Source organism: Ammodytes marinus, assembly GCF_949987685.1.
Source record: "Ammodytes marinus genome assembly, chromosome: 1".
NCBI classification, from domain to species: Eukaryota; Metazoa; Chordata; class Actinopteri; order Uranoscopiformes; family Ammodytidae; genus Ammodytes; species Ammodytes marinus.
This window is the reverse complement of record NC_137230.1, coordinates 11,208,293-11,225,792: the sequence shown is the minus strand read 5'-3', so window position 1 is coordinate 11,225,792 and position 17,500 is coordinate 11,208,293. Positions and strand designations below refer to the sequence as shown.

The following is a 17,500-nucleotide window of genomic DNA, read 5'->3' as shown; positions in this document are numbered from 1 at the left end:
GGGGATGATCGGTGGGAGTGGAAGGGATGGAGATGGAGGTAGCGCATTGATGTATGTGAGTCTTGTGGAGTTTGTCTGTCTGTGTTGGGGCCATTTAATGTTAAGGCTGAGGTGTGCTTCTTGGGGCTTACACATGAGCCAGCTGGGTGCATGGTAGTGTATGTGTGATGCGAAGTGTTTGTGTGCTGAGTCCCCTGCTGCTAACCGCATAACCACATGGAGGAAAACGCTAACAGTCTCAGCTTTTTACTAATAAAGAAAGCACAGCATAGGTGTAGTATAAACTGTGGCTTGAGCATCTATAATGCCTCCAGCTAAATGTGTTAAGCAATATGCTACGATGGCCAACCCTATACTGTGTATGGTTGGCCAGCTCCTACTAGTAAAAGTCACTGTACATGTGAATCAGCATAGATGGAAAATGGCAACTCAACTTTCCTATTGTAAAGTCAAAATAGCAGTCAAACCAAAACTAAAAAAAGAGGTCTGTCTTACTTTTTTTTCTTTCTTTCTTCCTACCATAATCTCCCTCTCTCTGTCTCTCAGTCTCTCTCTCTGTCATTCCCAGTGCCACTTGTCATCCGGTGACAGCGAGAGCTCAAGTCATTGTAGAGCGGAGCCCTTTAAAGGAAGCCGCTTTTTTATGAGCACACATAAAAAGACATGAAGCCGGCGCCGTTTAGAAAGACATCACACCTCCCTAGACAGCATACTCTGCTGGGAGACAGGAAAGGAGGGTTAAATGGTTGCTGGAGGAGGCTGGTGCATGGCCCAATATGCAACAGTTTACCACCAAATGGTAACAAAGTAGATCATCTTTTCTAGTCAGCTTTTTCCTTTATATTTCTACCATTCTAATATCTTTATCTGCATCACTGTTGTTTGTAAATGTGACAAGGAACTGCAGGTTAGGGTACCCTCCACATTAGAACCAATACCTGGAATTGGGTACCGATAACTAAAGGTACCCTTTTTTCGGTAGTTAACTCTGTAACAAGAAAAATGTCATTTCAGTAGAGGAGCGTAACCCAGAGTTCTAGAATGGGTTGGCCTGGGGGTCAAATACCCCACGGGTGACCTGCAAACAAGTTGATGTAGGCATGCTGCTAGCTAGTAAATGGATGACATGAAGGCATAAATAAAGCATTTTAAATTAAGTGACTGTATAGCTTACATGTGTATAATCATGGGTTGTGCCAGGCGGACTTATAGTAAATGGTCAGGGCGGGTCCACATTTTATATGGAGATAATTGCGGGTAAACAGGTTTGGTTCCCGTTCTAAGCTTTGTGGTTAAGGTCTTGTTCAAGTTTGAATAACTTGAAAGGAGCACAGGAACATATGGTATGATGCCCTGATGAGATGATGGCAGTAGTGTCGGTGAAATGTGTTATCTACTTATTGTGGCTTGGCTCTGCACTCCAGAAGCAGTTTTGAATTGTTGATTAGCTGTCACATGATGCACCTCAATGGAGCAGAAGCTGGCAGGCGGAGAGGCCCATAGAGACAGAGTTGTGCCCTGGCCGGGGCCCTGCTACTGGCCTGGGGTTTGGAAGCCAGCTGATTCTTACCGTGAATAACTTTCACAGTTACTGTTTCACAGCTGGGACTGATGATAGCTGGCACTGCGACCGATATGTGCCTGTGTGTGTGTGTATAAAATAATCTGCATCCTGTCTATGAGATTCAGAAATAGTCCTGTCTATTAGATGGAGTGTGAGATTAGATAAGACCGGTTTTGCTGTTGGCCAACGTTCACTGCATATATTGAAAATCCAGTTTAATCTTGGGGGCAAGGAAAATGTTTTGATAAAGCCCTTTGCCCAAATCAGATTCTTAATTTACCATTTGGCTCCTAAGATTAAACGGACTCTTTATTATACCTGAAGAGTACTCCACAACAATTTTAACATTGCATTTCTTGATGCAACAGAACCTGAAATATTGAATTTTTTTCATCCCACACACTTTCCACAATGCAAATTGACGACCAACAATTTGGTCCGGGTTTCTGTTATGCTAGTAGTGGCTAACGTAGCCTCAAGCCACTAGCCTCAAGAATGGATAATGGCACAGGCTGCAAAAATCTGGTAAGATCACTTCTCACTTGACTCCACAACCTGCTTTTATTCCATTTCCAAATGTTTAGCCTTCCACTCCAAATGAAGCAAGTGACTATGAAAGGCCTGAGTCTACACACAAACAAAATTTGATGTGTGAAATCGGTGGATTTTCCCTTCAATAGCAGGAGAGGCTGTTTTCAGCCAGCAAGCACTTCTTTACATGGCACCTTCTAATAATGAAACACTTTGTCTTCCACTCTTGGCCTTGAGAGTGTTTTAATTTTTTTTGTGAATATTTGCCCTTATTTGGGGGATTACACGTCAATGTTTTCTGTTGAGTGTCTTTTTAGTTTAGTTTATTAACATTTAGAAACATTGCATTTGTCAAAAACCAAAATATTGGTTGTTATCATTGTAATTTGTGGCTTGACACAGTGATGAGTGTAAGCATTAAACAAGCATCGATGCACAGCATGTGCACACACAGACACACCTCAATCCCTCACAGCTGGTTAATGTAACACACACACACACACACACACACACACACACACACACACACACACACACACACACACACACACACACACACACACACACATTGTGATGAATCCATCATGGCCTCTGTGTCCCACTCTGCCAGCTGCTCACTGCACTGTTACTACGCCTGTCTTGTTGCTAGGATACATACACACTCAAGGAGTAGCTCACCCCTTGTCATACACATTCTGTGTGCCCATGCTTCACCAAGGTGCCTACACATACGCATGAACACGCACATAGGCTACTAACCGTCACGTCATATATCAGTTCATATACATTAACACAATTCTATAATATCGCAGAGGAACATTTTACTTACTAAACAATTTAAAACCAGGGTTTCATAGCAGTGCCCCAACGAGTAAATTATCATTCTAATTGATTTGAAAATGAATTTGGAAGTGATTAGCGTTTCTCTCCTGTCTGCTGTTAACTCCCTGTGCAAGAGGGGGCCGGATGGAGAGCACATTGCCAGTGCACAAGTAGCCCACCATTAGAGGGTGCTATCTGTCTATTTACCTCATTGTTGTAATGGCGTTGCATCACTTCCTCCTTATCAGTAAGCATACCTCGACAGTGGCTCCCTCCTCTCATCCCTCTCTTTACCTCTCAGCATGGCTCCCTCTCTGTTGTCTTTTATATCCCTTCATAGGCCTGCCTCTGTGTGCTCATCCACACCTCCTCTTTTCATCCCTACTTCCCTCTTGGTTCTCTATAAGGTTGGGCAGTTTGGTCAAAATCCTCTATCACGGTAGAAGTCATTTTATAGTATGGTAATGGTATACATCATGAATTGATTAAAAAATGTTTCTGTAAATTCAATTAATTAATGGCTTAAAATAACCATACTGTACTTCTATCACTTTCGTTTAAATGTTCTTCTATTATTTAGAACGTTATTTTTCATATAAAGGAAAAACCAGCCTGGCTTCTGGTCAGTGCAATATATAAATCGCATTATCACACACATTTGTATTTTAAATTAATCTGTCAAAAGAATAAAAGATTTGAATTTAAAAAGCGTGCAAATGACTGTTAGTCATTAAAGTCTAGCTTCAACACAAACAACAGTATTTTCAAGATTGACTTGTTTTAAAAAAAGGTTTAAACCATCACACAAATATATAGTCAAAATACACTTTAGTTGTAGTTGATGGATGCCCCACACATATTTTGGCTTTCGTAGTAGGCTACTGCTTTGCCTGCTTTATCTTATGGCCAATTCTTACATCTCGCATTTCAGCGTCATTCCACCCAGGCGCACTTCTCTACCTGCCTCCATTCTAGTCCCTTTGATCGCTGCCATCTTGCCCTCTCGCCTCTGTACCTTCCTCTCCATTCTCAGTTTCCCATTCTATCTCTCATTGCCGCAGCAACAGCAGATGAGATTCCCCTTTCACAGAGCCTCTCATCCCTGCCTCACTTCATCTCTACCTCCCTCCCTCTCTCTCTGGCTCCCTCTCTCTCTCTCTCTCTCTCTCTCTCTCTCTCTCTCTGGCTCCATGCATTCATCACTCTTGCCCCTGAGGGCTTTGTTCTGCCTTAATCAGGAGCTTAAGTGTTGCATTCTCAACCAGACAATGCCTGCCATTCAGTCTGGGCCTGTGTAAATAGGTGTGCCCTGTTAAGTGTGCCAGCGGGCATGCCATGCCAGCCTCGATGCGGTAGCGGTGATCAGCCAGCGCCCCCCAGCTACAGGAGGCACTGCTCCGCGAACACACACACACACACACACACACACACACACACACACACACACACACACAGACATGTTCACAGACATATACACACAAACTAGCAGCAGCAGGAGGTGGAAGAGCAGAAACTTACTGAAGGCTGCCTTTGAAGTGCTGCCATACAAAGGCATGGCTGGCCAAAGCATCAGCACACAACGCAGGCATAAGCATATGGGGCACCAACCCTCTTTTTCACATGGAGTGCAGGGAAAAGGATTATTTTTTATAAACAGCCACTTGCCTCCTGTCCTTACTTGGCTATTTCCTTTTTTCATTTCCTCAGCTTCTGACTCGCGGTCTTGACTTATTTGTATTTCTTAGTCGGCATCGGCCCCATGTTGTATTTGGCAGTGCTATAGTCAGAATGCAGACTAGAGGGTTATGTGTGTGTAGTGTCTGCGGGAGACCAGCAGCAGCAGCCGGTTACTTGGCCACCTGTCATGCTCTTTCTAGGAGGCACTGTAGGCCTCTCTCCCCCCAGCTGGATGATGCTCGCTGTCACATCCAGGCAGGCCAGCTTCCTCCAAACATCCCACCATCTGTCTGCTTCCACGGTGGCTCTCGACCTGCAGAGAGAGAGAGAGAGAGAGAGAGAGAGAGAGAGAGAGAGACATAAGGGGAGATTTACCAACACACTATGTATTGGAAGGATGGAAGCACGTAGACACAAAGAAAGGCTGGCCATGTGCAGCTTATTCAAAAAAGTTCAAATTGTTCAGTGGCGCTCATCCACCTATGGCCTTTCACTTCATATTCTTATCATCGACCCAACTTCCGAAAGGAGGGACAGCCAGAGGGAGAGAGCAGTAAAGGCAGGCAGACAAGCGAGTGACACACAGAGAGAAGTAAAAAGTGAGCCCACATTGGCCCATGCTATCTGTCCTCCTCAGATGGCCATTTGGGCTTGTTAATCTATCGCCTGGTAACAGAGACAGCCTATCAACAACGGCCACGCCCCTTCGCACATGCTCACAGTAGAGGGGCTCATTTGGATCTTTTGAAGGGGGAAATTGCGTACGCCACAACGAAATACGTGCGCGCACACACACACACACACACACACACACACACACACAAGCACACACAAAACTCCCCACAAATCCTGGCCTGTCATTGCTCTGCATTGTTTGGCTGCGGTTGCTTTCTCCTGGTGTGACTGCCAGCAGATGGCTAGCACTGAGCTGTCAGAGTCAGTCTAGGGCCCACACACAGGCGCACATACGCATACACACATACACACACACACACACACACACACACACTCACACTCACGCTTACACAAAGAGTGTCTTATTGCACACCATATGCAACATATGCCCAGTGTCCGCTGAATGACATTAATATAGACTCTGCAACACTCCTCTAGATCTGCTTTACTTTATACAGTAGGTGTGTCACACTATTGTGTCCTGCTGATTTTCCACACGCACGCACACACACACACACACGCACACGCAGGCTGTGGAGCCGCTCAGCTACAGGTGCCCCTCATAACCCCTCTCACTGTAATGGCTGTGTAATCTCATAAAAGGGCCGCCCCTACTGCATTAGCATGTGTAAAGGCCATTGTGCTTCTGTGTGTTTGTGTGACTGTGCATAAGTAACTGTTTTGAGTCTAACTTCATCCTTTGCATCTTGGTGTGCATGTGTGTGCCTGCTTGTGTGTGTGTGTGTGTGTGTGCGCGTATGTGTGTGTGCGTGTGTGTGTGTGTGTGTGTGTGTGTGTGTGTGTGTGTGTGTGTGTGTGTGTGTGTGTGTGTGTGTGTGTGTGATGTGCTTGTGATGTGCGTGTGTGTGTGTGTGTGCGCACGTGCGTTTTGCAGTAATTTGACGTGCGCAGAAGCAGGTGTCAGGCCTAATGGAGTGTGTCAGCGCAGGCTACAAGCAGCTGCTGTGGCCCCGGGGTCATCCAGAGGTCAAAGGTCAGGGTGGGGGTGAGGAGTCGGCTGTAGAGACATGACATTCCTTTACCCACTAATCGTGGCTCTGATGAATGGCTGTAAAGTGGCAGCTGGTAGACAGGAGGAGGCAGCGTGTGTGTGTGTGTGTGTGTGTGTGTGTGTGTGTGTGTAGGTGTGTGTAGGTGTGTAGGTGTGTGTGTGTGTGTGGTGTCAGACAGCGAAACAGGGAGAAGAGAAAGAGGAGAGAGTGTTTGTGTGTGTGTGTATGTGTTGATTTATTGCAACTAATCTCACACACACACACGCACACACATCTACACAAGGGGGCAACTATTGACTGCAGAGGGGCTGTGATCCTGAAGGAGATGCACATCAGAGAAGACAAGCACAACAACACAGGCCTTTGTCAATGTCGCAAACTCCACACACATGCACTAAACCTTTATGCACTCCCTAAGGCACACATGCATGCATCATCCTGTCTCTCACACGCACGCGCGTGCACACACACACACACACACACACACACACACACACACACACACACACACACACACACACACACACACACTTTGTTGTGTCTGCAGAAAACTGGGACTAATGACAGGCTTTGTGTTGTGTGTGTGTGTGCTCACTCAGCTGCCCCCTGGACACACTTTACCCAGCCAGCAGAAAACAGCCCTTTTGTGCTTCTCTCTCTCTCTTTCTCTCTCTCCTTCAATCTCTGTATCTCTCTCTATCTTGTTCTCGCTGTCTCCCCACTTTTCCTCTCCCTCTGGAGAATAGAGTTGTTTTTGCTGTGCTCTGCTGTATATATTACCTACTGTATATCTTTTCCTAGGTCCTGACAACAGATATATGAGTGCAGCAGTGTTTTTGGCTGACACCAGCCTTTCACATTTACCAGTAAATGGAGCAATAAAGCCGGCACATAAAATATGACATTTTGATACAAACATGGTTAATATTGAGGTTGTTTTTAGTTGCACTGCACCTTTTGATACGATGTGCTAAATCAAGGTAAATAAAACAGTATCACATAGAGTTTTACAACCGCTGTAGACTCCATGGCATGGCAGGAAACTATCGGAGTAAAGATTATTTACTAACAGTGCTGGAAATGAAATAATACGGATTGTTTCTCCTTGTCAGGATAAAAGTGATTGAAACGCACTGCACACAACCGCTGTGTAAAGAATGTAAAAGGTGCTGGATTGTTTTACTGAGGTGAAAGTAGTGTTACATTAAAGAAAGTTTACTCAGTTGTAATATAACAAAAGTAAATGTAGTTCAGAACGATACATCACTTCTAAAGAGGCACTTAGCAGCTTTTAACAAAAAAAGGTTGACCTTTATGTCTTTCCTTCATTTTATTGAATTGTTGTGCATTTGTTGTGCACTCACCAGCAACTTGACATCTATCTAAAGGACGTGAAATGTTACAAAGTACAGCACTTCTTGCTTCTGGCATGTGTTTAGCCAATACACATGTTTGTGAATGGGATATTTAACTAAGGAGGAACTAGCATGAACTAGGAACTAGCATGAACACATTTAAATTTGGTTCTCTCCAAGTTGAAGCTGCTAGTTTTTCTAAACAAGTTGTTTTAAATTGGGAGAGTGTTTATCATTAAGGACTAGTCAGATTCAACACATACACACACACACACACACACACACACACACTGTTTACGTCTTCAATCCTTCCATTTGATTTGTTAAAGCACAATGAGCAGCTTCTCTGTCTCCACCAGTCTGTTTATCCGCCCATCCACTTATCCCTGCTCCTGATTTGTATCCCTGCTCCTCTGTCTCTCCTATGCCTCATATCTAAATGCCATCGCAGAGAGCCGGCTGCAGCACATATCTCTGTTCATAATGTCACAGTGCTGCCCAGAGGAGTCTTTTATATTGACCCAAGTGCCTATCTCCAGACTAGCGTCTCATGCTACATTTATACAGACTCTAAGCCAGAGGCAGTACACATGACATACATTCTGTCTTTGTCAGAAACAAGAACAACTGTGTCTGCTATTGCTGCTAATAATGGTTCTATCTATATAAGTGTGTGTGTGTGTGTGTGTGTGTGTGTGTGTGTGTGTGTGTGTGTGTGTGTGTGTGTGTGTGTGTGTGTGTGCGTGTGCGTGTGTGTGCGCACTCATGTGTAGTTAGTGCAGCAAGAAAAAAAATCAGACGGTCAAACGGTCAGCTTGTTTTTGCTTTGACAGCCGGGCCAAGCAGGAAGAAGCAAATCGATAGCACTTACCCTCTTCCTGTTCCTAACAGACTTGGGAGAAAGACGCAGCCCTGCAGTCATCACCAGCTGTGTGTGTGTGTGTGTGTGTGTGTGTGTGTGTGTGTGTGTGTGGGTCTTTGCTACCTGCCTGCCACAGACCTTTTGTGTAGAAAGCATTGTGTCTGAGGCTGAGTAAGATTGAGTGCATTTACGTATTTGAAACGTTAGCCCAAGGACACACTGTAGTGCATTTCTCTTTGATTTATTGACATCCATCTCGGCTCTTCTCGCCCCCCGCCCCCCCCCCCCCCCGCTGTACGAGACCCAACTGCAGGTGCAACCTATCTAAAGTCTCAATTCAAATAACTCTGAAATAGCACTTTGTTAACCTTGGTTTTTCAATTGTGAAGATAGAGTAGAAAAGACAGAAAAAAATAGAAAGGGAAAAGACACTACACATATTCATGCAGATATATGCGGTACTATGGAAGCCCTGAATCTCAATCCCTCCCTGCCCCTGCTCTTATGTGTACTATGGCCTGCCTGGACTGGTGCAAAGTGCCCTGCAGGGATCAATCAATAGTAACCACCTAGTTATATGAGGCACTTGTACCCATGCATCCTGTTCCCGGCCGGGGGACAGTCCAAACCAGGAAATAAGCAAACATGTTTACTGTGATACGTCACATGTGGAGCCTTCCTTCCTTTGAGCTCTCACTGCTCTCAATCAGGATGCACATGTTTTACAGCCATGACATCACTGGTATTCTGAGGACAGGGAAGATAGTGAGTAACAACAATAAAAATACGTGTTTGTTTATTCGGAAAATATGGAAGGCAAAAATAAAGAATGACTGGAGAAAAGTTTCAAAGTTCTCAGAGGATGTTTAACGAAGTGATATCACAGGACAGGTGATGCAGGCACAGCAAAAGTCAAAAAGAAAGTCAAGTCCTCTTCTACAGCGAGGCATTATATTATCTCTAACATCATGAAAATGTCTACTGATTGGTTGAATCTCGTTGTCAGGCAGATTTCAAAGGCCATCCTTCTTCTCGTTCTCATTAAAAGTAAACCTATGCTCCTATAGCCTTGGATATTACTTCTTATCTATAAAAGTTGAGATGAGTCAGACCTGTACCATTCACCAAATTCTCTTTTAAGCACGAGCCTTCTCTCCCTTCTCCACTCCCTGTTCTGTACTGAGATGAGAATATAAGTCACATATTAATTGTATGATCATTATTTGATTATATAAAAAGTAAATGCACATATGATGGTGGCTATAACATCATTCAAATTGGAAATTAAAATCCTTACATGAGCACTGAGGTCAGATAAGCACCCTCTCATACACCCACCTCTTACTGCTGGGTACTTCACTATAGCTTGCAGGTGTGGTTGGACCATAATACATGAAGTCTAAATATTATTAACAGTTAGTGTATATTATTTTCTGAGTTTGGAGAATGGAGGACATTCTGGCTTGCTCAAAGGTTGTGCCCACTGCCCAGCATCAGTTGCAGAGTTAAAGGATGCCAATCAAATAAACCAATCAAATAAGCATGCCAAAATCTCTTTCTCAGGAAAAATATAAAGTCCTCTACAAGTCCTACATTGCAAAGGGAACTGGCTAATGCTGCCCGATAGGATAGTTGGTGCATGCATGTGCAAGCCTCACATCAGCCCTCATTGTGTGAGGCATGCTCCTGTCAGGGCTTCCTGTCCTTCTGCCCTTGACTGACCCTGAGCCTGACCTGTATTTGGGCCTGCGGCCTCCTTGTATGTGGGCTTGCGTGTGTGTGTGTGTACATGTGTGTATGCTTCTCTGTGCATGTGTGGCCTAGCGCAGGGTGATGGGGTGTGCTGTATAAGCCCAAGGCTAGGACAGGACTTACTGCAGAGTCCATCCAGGCAGAATAAGCAAGACATGGGAGCCGCAGGGTGGGCAAGAGAGGCAAGAGAAGGCAGCACAACTCAAACAGTAAGAAGAGGAAAGGTTGGAGAGGGAGAGAGAGACAGAGAGAGAGAGAGAGAGGGAGTAACAGCCAAAAGAGTAGTAAGGCTCTTTTTTAACTCTGTCTCCGTGGAAGAGAGATGTCAGTCTGTGTCAGTTCGATCCACTAACCAGCCTGTAGCAGAAGAAACGGATCTCTCCATCCTTCTCTCTCTCTCTCTCTCTCTCTCTCTCTCTCTCTCTCTCTCTCTCTCTCTCACACACACACACACTCACTTCCTTGCTTCATCTCCCTTCCACACTATTCCAATCCACTTTTCGGCTCTCGTATCCTTTGGTGATAGCTTTTTCTGCCTCAGTTGAGAGGAGCCGAAACACTCCGCAGCTCAGGGGAAAACAGCGAGACTAAGTAAAAGATCAAGCAGTGAACCGGTAATATCTAAAAGGCATGGCAATAGTATAGGGCAGGTCTTCTCCTGATCATACTTCGGGTGAGTTGGGGGGCCACTATGCTGTGGTAGTGGGGCCCTGAAGGCGGCTAGGGCACGCTACAGGCTCCATTGCAGCAGCAGCATTTCCCTATGTGTTCTAGAGCAGGGCAGGGAACAGCTCTTCAAACGCAGAAGGGATCAAATCTTCAAATCCCCTGGAAATGTCAGCCACGTTTGAGGAAATGTCAGCAGACCTGAGGAACACACGCAAACACACATCGGCCCGAACACACACACACACACACACACACACACACACACACACACACACACACACACACACACACACACACACACACACACACACACACACACACACACACACACACACACAGGCACTCGCACTCAAACACCACTGCAAGAAAGGCAATGTGGTATATAGGCATAGGACTGTATGGGTATAGGGCAGTCACGTCCTCTGGGTGAAATCTTCATCTCCTTCGGTTCTCATGAAACTCACTGGAGAATCTCTATGTTTGCCCTCTGGAGGGTTTTTTTAAAGTTGTAATTTGTGGATGTTTCACATGAATAGACATTTGCTTTGCAATTCTCTTGACATAACATGAAACCCAATAGTAATGCCAACGTTTGGTGAAGGCAGACAAACAGCTGGAATCGGCACTGGAGAAAGACTGAGGAATAACTACTTGATTTATTGCACATTTATTTATTTATTGGACAAATTCATTACACATAATTTTCTGTCGTAAACTGAATAAAACCCTGCTCTTACTAGCTCCCTTGTTCCTAATATGGAACACTTAGTGATAATACAACCAAATCAATATCCACTTCATTCTTCATATGTAGATCCTTTAAGCCGCCACAAGTGATCTCATCCGGGCAGGCGCTGACATCATCCTGTGTTCTTATTGATCGGCCCCTCGCCCCCTGCTGACTAACTTATCGACATCCTCAAGTGTATTTCCTGTCTAGACTGTCAGCAGTGTTTATGGATGGCCCTGTCCCCCATTGGTGACACACACACACACACACACACACACACACACGTACGTGCACCCACCTCCTCGGCTTATCGACTTATCCCTTTGCTTTTGACTCCTTCCTCCTCCTTAATGAATCTGCTAGGTGTTGAACTGCAGATGTTGTGCACGGATCAAGTATTGACTGGCATGGCTGTTGCAGAAGAAAGCTGGGTTAGGTCACAACGAGTGTGTGTGTGTGTGTGTTTGTGTGTGTGTGTGTGTGTGTGTGTGTGTGTGTGTGTGTGTGTGTGTGTGTGTGTGTGTGTGTGTGTGTGTGTGTGTGTGTGTGTGTGTGTGTGTGTGTGTGTGTGTGTGTGTGTGTGTGTGTGTGTGTGTGTGTGACATGAGGAAGAGAGTTATTGTCAGAGGGGGCATGTGTAGCGCCCCACCATCATTCCCTATATGTGTCACTATACTAGCGAGTGATATTGAGTCCAGACAGAGCAGGGTGTGCTTGTTGTGTGCAAGGCGGTGTCAGCACTGCTTCAAGAGGTTGACAGGTGGGATGTGGGACAGGCAAATGACTGGAGATAGGTTGTGACTGTCCTGATTGACACGCCTCTCCCTCTCTCCCTTACACACTCATACAAACAAGCACACAAGCACTCACACTCTCCCCAGTGCAAGCCCGCGCAGGCCCCTCGGGACTCTCTTTGTTTATCTGCTGCAGCGTTCATATCAAGATCTGCACTCAGCTGCTAATGTCTTGTGATCCTTTGAGGGCGTTACAGCACTCCACACTCCTTGCTGTGTGATCTCTGCTGGCTGCAGGCTCTCTCTCCCCATGCTCTCTCTCTCTCTCTCTCTCTCTCTCTCTCTCTCTCTCTCCCCATGTCCTGCAACATCATCCATTACCCACTTCCTCCTTAGCGATTAGAGGAGATAATGCTGAACTGTGGAATTAACCTCAATTAGTACTACCTCTCTAGATCGCTCTCATTTCACCTCCTGAACCCCGGCGCGGCATCTCACCATGTCCTTGCTCTGTACGTGCTCTATTCAGAGGGTGTATATCAATGTGAGTGGGCTATCTCAGACCCACTGCGCTTGAATAAAAAAAAAACGCAGTAATATGGCGTTATCTTAGTTTTATTGAGTCCCCCCCTGTGGCAATAAAGAACAATGGATTTGCTAGCGGGCATTGCTTGGCCAGTTGGTCAACCAATTTGGTCAAGACTGAATGATCAATTAATTATTCAGTGGATTGCCATAGATTGTGATTACATTCATGGTTCCTTTTTAAGGTGACTCATACTAGCTTTGGCGGGACGAGGGACTTTCACCCTAAGCTCATAGGTTGAAACTTTTGAGTCGTTTGGAGTAAGATATCTGGAAAACTTTTAGTGGGATTGCCATACAATGAAATACAGGCATTTAAAATTCCTCGGAGGAAGTGTGCAACAATTGTCAACTAATATTAAACAAGGAGAACTTTTTAGTATTTCTTACTTCACATCAAAATATTAACACAATCATTTTGAGAATCTTGGCATGCAGATGTTAGCATTTAGCTGAAAGCCGCGCTTGGCTATAAGTGCAGCCTTACAAAGTAGTCTTAGTCTTCCTAAGTTCAGAACTATGTCTTATGGTTGTGCCAAAAACTGATATGTCCCATATCATACTGTGAGTAACCACGTCTCTGCCTTATTACATGGGTATCAATTAGTCATTTGAGAGCAATGATGGCATCAGCTAAATGTGTACCGTTAAGTCCCTGCATCCCAGCTCCTTCTATAAAGCCAGTGCGTTAAGTGTTATTCTCCACCATCTGTTTAGTTTGACGAGGGAAGCAACAATACCTCAATAATTAATTAAAGGCTTATGACCATGAGCTGAAAGAGTAGTTCAGTCAGACACTTCAATTTTTTATTTTATTTCCATGGTTCATTCCCATCTGCACTTCAAATACAAAAATCATTTTTAAAAGAAAATAATAGGAAAGAGGAATAAAAAAAGTGAGCATAGAGAGAACGAGAGCCAGAGAAGATTAGTGAAACCTTATGCAATATCTGTTGTGTATGTTTTCCTGAGATCACGTAATCCCCGGGCTCAGACATGACTATTTACCTGCTCCTTTATATATTTATTTGCTTTCACCTGACGATGTTATAGGGATAGAGAGAGTTTGAGGATGCACACCAAAAAGCATCTGATGAGAAGGATAAGATTATTAGGGAACATGGACAAAAGAAAACAGAAGTGAATATAGTATATACCCAGTCTGTGGTAAAACACACACATACATTACACACACAAACACACTTAAACGAAAATCCTTCAATACTTCAGTGGCAGAGCCATTACAGAGAGTGCGTGGGAGAGGGTGGATCGTTAGCTTGAACAAAAGGGTGAGTTTATTGTTAAGTGAGGTCTGTTTAAATGTTTTTTTAACTGCTGGTGTAGGGGCCGGAGGCAGCTGTCTGGGCTTGAAGAGGGGGCAGGTGGGCACTTCTGAGAGAGGCAGTTGAAACAAGCTTCCAAACCAAGAAAATAAAATCCCATTGGCCTGACCAGCAGGTGGATTTACATGTAGGCCAACAGCCAAAACCCCTTCACACTCGGGTTTTGTGCTTCACACAGGTACTGTTGTGGTTTGCCCACTCAAGTCTGCGATAGGAGGAAGCATTGTTGCAACCTGATGGAAAAAAACACCTGCCTGTGTGTGTGTGTGTGTGTGTGTGTGTGTGTGTGTGTGTGAGCGTAAATGTAAGAACACACATACGCACACATACATGCACACACACACACACACACACACACACACACACACACACACACACACACACACACACACGCACACACGCACACACACGCACACACTCAAGACAACAAAAAAGCCCTCCACTAACTACTTCCCTCCTGGCTTTTCATGAGAAGTCATTAGAGATGTGTCTGTGTGGGTTTTATTTTTAGCCCGTGTGTGTTTAGCGAGGGTATAGCGGAGTCTCGTCAGTCTTCAGGGCCCTTCCTCGGCTCTGTCGCTCTGTGTCTGTCTCCAGCTGAGAGCTATGTATATTTCATGAACCCGGGGTGCCTTTTTGTCTTTAAGATGCGCCGCATACTCCCCTGCCTGTCTCCCTGCTACTCGTCAATTGAGGGAGCCATCACAGCCTCTTTTAAACTCTCTACCACTACTCTCTCTCTATCTCTATCTTTCTCTACTCGCTGACAGCCACCCTCTGCTTCTCCCTCTGTTTTTCATGGTCAGCTTCCCTCTCTCTCTCTCTCTCTCTCTCTCTCTCTCTCTCTCTCTCTCTCTCTCTCTCCTCAAGGCTCATCTCTCTTCCCTCCTAACAGCTGTGGAGGGTGAGCAGAGTACCAGACTTGGGCTGTCAGTAAAACTATGTTTCCCTCTCTCTCTCTGCCTCTCTCCGTCTTTGATTCTGTCTGTCTGTCTGTCTGTCTGTCTTTTTTTCTGTGGCTCTCTCACTTCTGGGAAAGGGACACTTCTTCTTCACCCTGCAGCGCTGCATGCGTCCCCTTTAGTTGTTGTCTTTTTATAGCAGAATAAATATGTGAGTGCTGTTGTGACAGCAGCAGCTAAAAATGGTTGCACACCAATGACGAGCGACATCAGCAGTCATTTGCTATATTTGCACCGTCGGCGTCTCTTTTTTTCATGTAGTTTCTTGATGCTTGTGTCAATATTGCTGTCGCGTTTTACACTGTCTTTGTTCTGTAACATGTACAGGGCAACCTCCGAATCACACATTGAGTCAGTTGTAATTAATTGACTCCACCGCCTTGATCATTTTTTAGTGCACTACGTCTTCCTTTGTTTTCTCTTGTGTGTTAACTGTGTCTTTGTATCTTTCAGGCGTGTGCTGTGATAGAGAGTGTGGCTGGAAGCAGTAAGGAGGTGGACTCTGGGCCTTCGCAACCTGCAGGGGACCAAACCCCTCCTCGCCCGGGGACCCTGGAGCCAGAGAAAGCTGAACGCCCACTTCCCAGTGAGTCAAGATCTCCCATAAAAGCCCATAATAAGGTCTTCAGTATTGTGTCTTCCAGTCTTGTGTAGTTTTTTTTGACTTTGCTGTGCCCTTTAAAATAATGTTGTCCGATTCGGTGAATAGTCCCGTTTAGTATATGATGTGACTGAAGAATCTCAAGCATTTCATTTGACACCAATGGGATCTTTGATTTAATGTTATCACAGACCATTGCAGTTAAATATACCAAAGTGGCTCTTCTCTGGCCACTGGCAGAATGATCAGAACCACTGAACATACACAGTTGCTTTGATAACCCCTTCATCATTCAACTGCTAAGAACAAGCCGTGCCCTCTGAGTATACAGCCTACCTCTTCACATAGAGGCCTTTCTTATCTCTTTTTCCCTGAAGTCAATGAGATGAGGTCTGGGGCTGTTCCGATACTCAAAACAAAACCATTCTGTTGAGTCCTTCTTTTCAGGCTTGTACTGACATGTCCCCTATACTGTAACTATACCCACTTGTCACTGTAAACCACACAAACTGTCAACAACATTGTCTTTTACTTCTCGTTTCCATCTTTCGGCATTGTGCACAGTCCACCTGTTTGATACCAGGGGTGATTATAAGGATTTCCCTGCAGTTTGTTTTGCAAATGATGCAGGGGATCTGATCTGTTCACCTCCTTTGAATGCATTGTTCAATAGCAACCGCTTTTAATTGTCAACAATGCAAACCAGCAAACCCAACCTGCTCACACACATACACACTGAACACAAAAAAAAATACAAACAAATGCCTTCACAGCACATTGGGACCTCTGTTGTTAATCTGAGGTTCCACTTATGGGAACCACTATTTCTTATTGCTGCTAACCTCGACCCAAAGCAAAGGATTGATGGTTATGGGGTTATTTCATGCCATCTCCTTCATATACAGCCAGATGGGTGAATAGTTGTTGGGATGCTGTGTGAAAGAGGCGATGACATAGCGATAAATCGAGACTGAGAGATGAGTTGGAAGAGGCCATGATGAGGCAGGCAAGGACACACAAACACACACACACACACACACACACACACACACACACACACACACACACACACACACACACACACACACACACACACACACACACACACAAATGTGACGTTTGTGCATGCATACAGTATGAGTGTGAGCATGCCCCGAGGGAGGCCTTCACTACAGTGTGTTTTGGAGCTCAGTGCGTTTATGTGGAAAGTGCTGCTGTCTCCTCTTATCAGTGTTGCCGCCCGGACTGCCTTTTCACTGAGTATCTATTCCCTCCTTCTTTTTCTCTTCCTCTCTTTCTTTATCACAAATGTTTACACTTATAAACACAGTAGTTTTTGCAAAATTGCTCTTTTCTCGACACCCCACCCTCCTTTCTTCCAGCTTTCTCTCCTCTCCTAACCATTTGTCTTTCTCTTTTTTTGCTCACCGCTCCCTCCTGCTCAGCCCTCTCCCTCTCTTTTCTCTCAGGCTATTTCTGTTTAGCCGTAAGGGCCCCCCTGTCGTTTACAGAAACTCATCTCAAACTCTCTTTTCCATATGACCCCCCACGCTCACTCACACACACACACACACACACACACACACACACACACACACACACACACACACACACACACACACACA

The 17,500-nt window shown here is 45.0% G+C and overlaps 1 protein-coding gene across 2 annotated transcripts in view; it reads left to right on the top strand.

Moving 5' to 3' along the window:
* The window catches only part of gse1b (Gse1 coiled-coil protein b), a 179,795-nt gene that overhangs the window by 36,803 nt on the left and 125,492 nt on the right, over positions 1-17,500 (top strand). For both annotated transcript variants that reach the window (XM_080029879.1, XM_080029878.1), the window contains exon 2: positions 15,728-15,860. In XM_080029879.1, the coding sequence (XP_079886005.1) occupies positions 15,728-15,860 (133 nt within the window). The remainder of the gene's footprint in view (positions 1-15,727; positions 15,861-17,500) is intronic.